The 9824-nt window shown below is 33.1% G+C and overlaps 1 protein-coding gene across 1 annotated transcript; it reads left to right on the top strand.

The window, feature by feature from the left end:
• The first annotated feature begins 2447 nt into the window (after window positions 1–2447).
• LOC123890210 (L-type lectin-domain containing receptor kinase S.4-like) lies at window positions 2448–5144 on the top strand. The gene is made up of 2 exons (XM_045939775.1): window positions 2448–4756; window positions 4961–5144. Exon 1 carries the CDS (start codon window positions 2693–2695, stop codon window positions 4739–4741), a length of 2049 nt encoding a protein of 682 aa, XP_045795731.1. The 5' UTR covers window positions 2448–2692; the 3' UTR covers window positions 4742–4756; window positions 4961–5144.
• Window positions 5145–9824: the final 4680 nt, after the last annotated feature.

Below are 9824 nucleotides of genomic sequence, written 5' to 3'. Positions count from 1 at the left end.
GCGCACGAAAATGAATGATCACGGATCTTACCATTGTGTAATGAGGTTGAAAATGATGTTTATTCAATCATTGTTAAGGTGAACATAAGTCGGTGGGATGATTTATTACTAATTAAAAGTGGAACAAAGTATAAATAGTAAAAACTCAACTGCAATGGAAGAGGTATAAGGGATATTCTACCGTAAAAAAAAAGTATAAGGGATATTCTTATCATTCAAAAAGAACAACTACAATCAATCAATCGTTAGTTGGTTTAGTGATGATTGACACTAGACTTAGTAGAGAGGACCACGTTTTGATCCCTCCAAACTGCGATCGGAGGGAGCTTAGATCACTTGATGTAATAACTGACTTCACATTAGGCGGCTAGTGGACTAGATACTGAATAAATAAAAGAACAACTACAAACTCCAAAAAAGGTGAAGCCCAAAAACTAACGAAGAATGCAACCAAGAGGGAATGTAAGTCACTCATAATAGAGACACAGACTACCTGATTTTAGCGATAAGTGTCAACTCCAAGACATACGTTTAGTTGCATCGACAAATATTTCGACATTTTAAACTTTGGGGGAGAATATGAAGCGATTTTGTGCATTCAATCATTGTTGTGTGAAATTGTGAGAGATGTACTCTTCAAATGTGTGAGATGTTACTATAATCTAAAGTATTAAAATTATAAACACATTTTCTAGTTTCTCTTTTGTTAATAATTTTACATTGACTAAATTAATTACCTAAAATCACATTGAAAAACCAAATTAATTACCTAGAACAAATTTGAAAACAAAACTTACTACGCCATCCATTCCAAAATGTAAGTCACTTTGGACAAATTACACAAATTAAGAAATGTAATTAATGTTGTATGGAAAACAGAAATTATGAGTTAGTTTACAAAATTGTTCTTCATTAATGGTATAGGAAAGATAAATTGAAGAATTAAAAGAAAAGAGAGCAATAAATAGTTAAGGGTATAATAGGAAAACTAACATGAAATGTTTCATTGGTAATGTAAAATTACTTATAATTTGGTACAAATTTTTTCTCAAAATGACTTACAATTTAGAACTGATGGAGTAATAAAAAGAATGTGCGAATATATTTGCAATTTTTATACTACAAGAACAATCACGTCTATGATATACAAATGAAATAAATTTTTCACCATCCACAAACTTACTTTCATCATTGAATTAAATGTGAGGTGATATATTAATCTAATAATCAATTAAACTTGTACATAATAAAACACTTATCTCACTACCAACAATAAATTATTGATCCAAATGGTAAGAATTTTGATCTCCTTAAGGGTTGTTTGGTAAAAATAAGCTAGCTGATAAGCTAGCTGATAGCTGAAAAGCTAGCTTATAGTTGATAGCTAAAAAGCTAGTTAATTGAAATTAAAGTGTTTGGTAAAATTAGCTTTTGAAGTGGTTAATAAATATAAAATGACATAATTGATAGTGGGTAGTTTATTTTTTAGAGTGGGTAGTTATTAAATTAAAGGGTTTGTTTGGTAAAAATAAGCTAGCTAGCTGATAAGCTGATAAGCTGGCTTATAGTTGATAGCTAAAAAGCTAGTTAATTGAAATTAAAGTGTTTGGTAAAATTAGCTTTTGAAGTGGTTAATAAATATAAAATGACATAATTGATAGTGGGTAGTTTATTTTTTAGAGTGGGTAGTTATTAAATTAAAGGGTAAAAATGGAATAAAGTGTAAAAAGCTATAAGCTATAAGCTCAAACGCTACTTGAAATAGCATCTGGAAAAAAGCTATAAGCTAATAAAAAAAGCTTGTTACCAAACACCTCTAAGTTTTTGAAATAAGCTTATAAGCTCATAGAATAAGCTATAAGCTAGCTTATTTGTGTTACCAAACACACCCTAAGTATATGATTAGCATTTGATTGCTGACTCATGTGTATGATAAAAAGTCAGTTGAAAGGAGATAACTCATTATATACATCACAAGTTTCCCAACAGAGATCAGTGTGAAAATATTGTACCAAAATCATGGTAAAAAAAACTTATTTCATTCATATTAGACAACTAACTAATGTGAAAGCAAGTTACATTTCTAGATATCAAAACCGTGTTTTACCAAAAATGACCATGTTGAGTACAAAGATAGACATGGACGTTGTTTCCATTATCACATAATTTATTGAAAGAGTGACCTTATGAAAGCTACCATATACTTTACCCCGGACCTGGATTGCATGCATTCGTTTTTCGGTGCAGTTGTGCAGTCGGACTACTTGTAGCTGTCCGATTAAGATCGGACAATCATAATTTAAAAGCTTATTTATTAACTATATTTATTTAAACCGTCCGATCGTGATCGAACAATTATAAAGTGACTACACCAAAATTTCAACCGCACCTAATCCATTTCCCTTTACCCCCATACCATATATACCCCCAAAGCCAAAAAGCCTTCACTTTCACTCTGTCCTCTCTAATACCTGCTGGCCCATGTGACCAATTAAGACACATTCATTCCAATTTCCACCTAATAACCCTTCATAATTCCTTCTCTCAGATCTACTTTACCAACTTCATTAAACTCAACTCAAAAACACAACATCACAACAACACAACACAACACAACACAACCTAGTATAGTATACATGTTCTTAATTACATCATACATATCACATCCCTTTCAATTTCCTTTGCTAAAATCATGCAAACCCATCTTCAATTTTTGTTACCATTTTTTCTCTTCTTTTTTGTACCAATTTTATCTCAAGTTGACCAACTCTTATATCCAGGATTCAAGAACCTTAGTCCTAAAAATCTAACCTTGAATGGAATTGCTGAGATAGAGAAAAATGGTATAATAAGATTAACAAATGAAACAAGCAGATTATTGGGTCATGCTTTTTATCCTTTACCTTTTCAACTAAAGAACAAAACAACTGGTAAAGTTTTCTCTTTTTCTTCATCTTTTGCTCTTACTGTTGTTCCTGAATATCCTAAACTTGGTGGTCATGGCATGGCTTTTACATTAGCACCTTCTAAAGATCTTAAAGCTTTACCTAGTCAATATCTTGGTCTTCTTAATTCTAGTGATGTTGGTAATTTCTCTAACCATCTTTTTGCTGTTGAGTTTGATACTGTTCAAGATTTTGAGTTTGGTGATATTAATGATAATCATGTTGGTATAAACATCAATAGTATGAAGTCAAATGCTTCTGTTACTGCTGGTTATTATAATGATGATTTAGTAGTACAAAATATTAGTATTAAAAGTGGTAAACCAATTTTAGTTTGGGTTGATTATGATTCTTCAATTAATCTTATTAGTGTTACACTTTCACCAACTTCAAATAAACCTAAAAAACCAATCTTGAATTTTAGTGTGGATTTATCACCTATTCTTCTGGATACTATGTATGTTGGTTTTTCTGCTTCAACTGGTTTACTTGCTAGCTCTCATTATGTTTTGGGTTGGAGTTTCAAAATTAATGGGCCAGCACCATTTCTTGATTTGTCTAAACTTCCACAACTTCCACAACCTAAGAAGAAAAACACTTCTTTGATAATCGGTGTTTCGGTTGCGGCTTCGGTTATTGCATTGTGTTCTGTAGCATTTGGTTTTTACCTTTTTAGAAAGATTAAGAATGCTGATGTGATAGAGGCTTGGGAGCTTGAAGTTGGGCCTCATAGATACTCGTATCAAGAGCTCAAGAAAGCTACAAAAGGTTTCAAGGAGAAACAGTTACTTGGGCAGGGTGGTTTTGGCAAAGTTTTCAAAGGTATGTTGCCGAAATCGAAGATTGAAGTAGCTGTTAAGAGAGTTTCACATGAATCAAAACAAGGGCTGAGGGAATTCGTGTCTGAAATCGCTAGCATAGGTCGGCTTCGCCATCGGAATTTGGTTATGTTACTCGGGTGGTGTCGCCGCAGAGGCGACCTTTTACTTGTGTATGATTTCATGGCGAATGGAAGCTTAGACAAGTACTTGTTTGAAGATACAGAATTTGTGCTAAGTTGGGAACAAAGGTTTAAGATAATAAAGGGTGTTGCTTCGGGTCTTTTGTATCTACATGAAGGGTATGAACAAGTGGTAATACATAGAGATGTTAAAGCTAGCAATGTGCTTTTAGATTTTGAACTCAACGGAAGATTAGGCGATTTTGGTTTGGCAAGGTTATATGAGCATGGTGCAAATCCCGGCACCACAAGAGTGGTGGGAACCTTAGGATATTTGGCACCGGAGTTACCTAGAACCGGAAGAGCAACAACAAGCTCCGACGTATTTGCATTCGGCGCGCTTCTTCTCGAGGTTGTTTGCGGAAGAAGGCCTATTGAACCTAAGGCGTTACAAGAAGAGTTGGTGTTAGTAGATTGGGTTTGGGAAAGGTTCAAGGAAGGAAGAACGTTTGAAGTAGTAGATCCTAAATTGAATGGTGATTTTGTCGAAAGTGAGGTAATGGCGGTGGTGAAATTAGGGTTGATATGTTCAAATGATGTTCCTACTATAAGGCCTAGCATGAGACAAGTAGTAAGGATTTTGGATGGAGAAGTAGAGTTGCCAAATGAATTGAGAAAACCAGGAGGTATTGATTCACAAGAAGGGTTTGATGAATTCTTGCATTCTCTTGCATCTTCTTCATTTGATAAGATGAGTTCAAGTTCATATATTGGAAATAGAGATATTGATACTAGTTTTATCACTTTTGGTAATTCACCTCAATCAATTCTCAATGCTAGAGGAGAAACAAGGTGACTATATATATACTACATTGAATAATGCTAGCAACACACTCTTTAACACACACACTCTTTAACACACACACTCCAACACACTCTCTTTTATTGGTTGAAATTCACATGGGTCCCATAAAAAAATGTGGACCCATATAATTTTTATGGGACCCATATAAATTTTAACCAATAGAAGAGAGTGTGTTTGTTAAAGAGTGTGTTGCTAGCACTCCTCTACTACATTATATACTCATGATTTAAGATGGATTTTGAGGTTTTAGGCATGATGTTTGAAATTGGAAAATTAGCAAGTTCCAATTTTCTTACATGTTGTATTGTAAAAACTAAAAAGTTTTGGACACTATGAATCAAAGTGGAAAATTTGTATGTTTAGTTTGGAAAGTATCAAAATTGATTTTACTCTATGTAGTTTTGGACAACTATCTTAGTGAAGATATATTTTGCTTTCAAACTTTGGCTTGATTAAAAAGAACTCATGGGACACGTGTTAGAATTTTTTTGGTTAAATATGTTTTTAGTACCTATATTTTGGAGGACTTTTAAAAATAGTCACTACATTTTTTAATTATATTTTTAGTCCCCACGTTTTTGCCGTTTCCAACATTGGTCCCTACTTTGAGATTTTGCTTGGTTGGACTGACAGAAAATGTCACATAGATGCCATTTATTTAATAACGTAGATGCGCTAAAAGTATGTATTAAATGAGTTTGTGTTGCATTTATGTGGCATTTTTCGTCTTTCCAGTCAATCAGAATTTCAGAGTAGGGACTAATGTTGGAAACGGTAAAAACGTGTAAGAGGCTAAAAATATAATTAAAACAAAAATATATCGATTATTTTTAGAAATCCGTCAAAATATAGTAACTAAAAACATATTTAAGCTTTTTTTTTTTTAAATTAAAAAATACTGTATATCCATTCATTCATAAGAAGAAAAAGACCATACAATCCACGTCTCTCTGCCAATTTCATTTTCAAATGCGAACTGTGTATGTAACCTTATATAGTTTTTAGAAAACAAATAAAATTATTTTTTAAAAAGAAAATGAACAAAATGCAAAAAAAGTAGGTGTTGCGGGAGTTAAATGCACAACCTCCATGTGTAGGAGTGTCACAACACACCCTAAGCTATAATTTCAAATTATTAAATTTACACGCAAACAAATATATATATATATATATATATATATATATATATATATATATATATATATATATATATATATATATATATATATATATATATATATATAATGTATATTATGAGAATGACAAGTTATATGAAAATGAATTTTCAGCCATTTGATTAAAATGAAGGGTTGAGATTAAAAGATTCCACTAAAAACCTATTTTCATATACTTCACACAATTGTTCAATTGCACAAGACACTGTCGCCGTTTCACTTTAGTTCAGCAGCTATCACCATTTTTCACCATTGATGAAGCTATTATAAAAGTAACAAATTCAAAGCCTCTCCCTTAATGAATAAGGTTCATTGCTCACTATTCTTATTATGTTTGTGACTTTTTGAATTTGGGTTTCCTTCAAAGATTTATATAGAATTCATAAATCCCATCAACAAGTCTCTAAATCCCAAAATGATTAAAAAATCGAAATTAGATGATTGAAATTGAAGAAGAAGAAGAAGATGATGAAGTGTCGGCCTGTCGGGTGAGGAATCAGATATGACAACGATCGGGAGAGGAATCGTATGAAGTGAATTGTTATCACTTTCCGGTTGTTTTTTTTTTCCAATCCTTCAACAATCGGAAACAGCAACCCTATTCTTAAGCCGGCAAACTACGACGACAATAGGGAAGAAAGCCACCGATCGGAACTAGTGGTGGAAAGGGAAGAAGAAGGGTCAGATCTTGTCGTGAGAGAGTGATGAATATGGTGGGTCGTCGACTCGTGGCTATGTGGAAGAAGAATAGGAGATTTGGGTACATTGCAAAAAGAGAGGCACATGTTAATCTAAGCCAAAAATTTTAATCTAAAGGCTGAAAATTCATTCTCATATTCTCATATAACTTGTCGTTCTCATAATATACATCATATATATATATATATATATATATATATATATATATATAAAACAGTCTGGGCCCCTTTTCTACATATTTAGTAGGCAATCCCGGCTGTCACCTCACGATCTTCTCCACCCCCCTCTCTAGTGGAGTTTTTGCCTCCCGTGGGAATCGAACCACGTACCCTGGGGTTCAAGTACGTGTTCAATCCATTCCCACTACCAATTGAGCTACGTAGCCCAATTGGTTCCACCGCCAACTTCGTGTAGTGATTCCACCGTGACGGTCGGCTCTGCAAGTGTACAAAATCGCTACCAAGTAATAAAGTGGTAAGTTATCGTCTCCACAGGGATTGTGCCAAGGTTATCAGTTTTATTTAGGAATTTATGCTTTTAAAATTAAATAAAGTAAAAGACTTTGCATTCGCTTTGTTTATTTAAAAGGGGGTTTGAATAGCTAAAAATAAATGGCAATTAAAGTAAAAAGCAGTAGTAAATATGAGCTGGGTTTCAGATGAGAACAAATGGTTAAGTACTTTTCGAATTCCTCCCTTATTCCTGCTTGGTAACTGGCGTTATATCTGCTTACTATCGACGTATTATCTGGAGATTAATTTCTATTAAAATAAGCCCAGTAGAACTATACTTACTTCTATTGTAATATGCTTAGGGCAATTCAGTCAAAAATAGGTTTAACCTTCATTATTTCTTGTCCTTACCTTAACGAGTTCAACCTTAAATAGGCATCCTTACCTTTAGAGGTTCCTAATTTAACAAGTTCTCTAGTGTGTCTGGTTCCCTAATATCAGTACATAATTTAGCTATGTGTGATTCTTAATCTCAAACCTAACCGCAGATACTGAATTTAATGGTATCATATAAGTATGTTATAGCATCCCTTTGTTTCCGAAGTCTTAGATGTGTCATGATATCCACTTCGGCCCTAGTTACTAACAGAATATGTGTACATCATATATGCTAGTGTATAAAACAATAAATACAAATACTAACAGACAATAAATGAATTGCAATTTATATATAAACTTGAAAAATAACCAGATTACATGTCTCAAGCATTCCTAGGGGAGTTCATCTACTTGACCTAACCCTGATAGGGTTTAGCTACTAAACACCATAATAAAACAATAAAGAAAATTAAGCATAAAGATTACCCTTATGCCCTCGGAGCACCTGAGCCCTCCTTGCCTCCTCCTTAATTAGAGTTCTCCTAACTCTCTTGTGAATATTGAATTGTGTTCAATATTTCTTAATGAATAATAGTGGAGGAGGAAGACACTATTTATAGTTTTCCAGCTGGGTTTTGGGCTTTTCTGCGCATCCATCGCACCCATCGTGGCCACGATGGCGTGTATTTTCGCCTCATCGTGGCCATAATGGATCAAATCATGGTGCGATGAAAGATTTCCTCAGATCTTCTGCGTGCTTTTCAAGTCGGTATCGTGCCACGATGGCAAGCCATTGGGGGACGATGGAAAAGATATTCTTCATTTTTCCTTCGTCTTTCATCACGCCACGTCGGATCTCATCGTGGGTACGATGAATTGCGCTGTTTATTACGTTTTTGCCCTTTTATGCTTTTTTCATTTTTCTTGTTTCTGAGCCATGCATCTTCTCTTTTTCGATTATTTGATTGCCTCTGGACTTCAATTGCTATTAAAACTATACTATTTTACTATTAAAAATATAATCTAATTGGCTGTCATCACACTGTCAAATAGGTTACACCAATATTAAATATTTATTAAGATAATTTGAATTTGTGTTTATTTTGAGCAATTATATGGTATATATAAAAGAAAAATTAGATATTTAATTGACAGAAAATAATTTTTTTAAGAGGATACATTTTATTACATAAACCGACAATAATGATCATCTTAGAATCATTCTTGCTAGGATTTGAACAAAGTAACTAGAAGTTATAAGGCTAAAATCATAGCACTGAGATACAACGTCAACATTGATATATAGGTAATTAAATAATTTAAAAGGTAGCAGGCTGGGCATCAATTAAATCGATACTTTTCCAAGGGCCACACTTATGGTCGTTCAAACAACCTCCACCCAGGTTTATATGCCAAACACATTCATTGCAGTTGTCATGCTTATCATCGTAAATGTCAAGATAATGACGATGAGGGTTTCCAGGCCATGTAAAGCTGCAAAAGAATAATGTAGTATAAAAGATATTTGGAGTGAATGTAAACGTATAACTACCTGTATACGGTAGTGTGTGAAATCCAAGATCGTCATCTTTGGATTTGCAATGAACAGTGATAGTTGTGGGATTTGGAGGTATCCTTACTCCGTTGATAATTGTCACTGTTACCGGCATTGTTGTATGCATATTGCATACAAGTAGCATAATTAGGAGTATGGAAAATTTTAAGGAAGTTGAATTTGGAGCAGCCATTGTTGTATGCATAATGCCTACAAGATTTGCAATAATCTTAATTTATAGAGCAATAACAAACTTTAGTCAACAAAGTATTTTTTTCAATTAAAAAACGTCTTTAAATTTTTCCAACTTATTAAAACGTAATAATTATTTAGAGTCAGGATCCGTTGACACCAACTAGTTTGACACCAAATGTTACACCTCTCAATAACGTTTTAACCGATATAAATTTTATAAAATCCACCGTTGGATTGAAAGTTTACATCATATAGATCATTTGTGTAAAATTTCAGACAAATCCAAAATCATTTGATATGCTATTGAGACACATAAAGATTAACGGCATTTAAAAAAATACAAAAACCGTTAATTTTGATGTATCTCAATAACATATCAAATGATTTTGGATTTATTTGAAATTTTACACAAATGATCTATATGATGTAAACTTTCAATCCAACGGTGGATTTTATAAAATTTATATCGGTTAAAACGTTATTGAGAGGTGTAACATTTGGTGTCAAACTAGTTGGTGTCAACGGATCCTGACTCTAATTATTTAATACCATATTTAATTATTCTTTCTAGTCAACATTTTTTATTCTTTCAAATTCTCTAATAAATTCTTTAATAACAA

This window comes from Trifolium pratense, linkage group LG6 (genome assembly GCF_020283565.1).
Source record: "Trifolium pratense cultivar HEN17-A07 linkage group LG6, ARS_RC_1.1, whole genome shotgun sequence".
Lineage (NCBI taxonomy): Eukaryota > Viridiplantae > Streptophyta > Magnoliopsida > Fabales > Fabaceae > Trifolium > Trifolium pratense.
The sequence above is the reverse complement of the archived record's forward strand: the minus strand, read 5'-3'. Positions and strand labels throughout refer to the sequence as shown.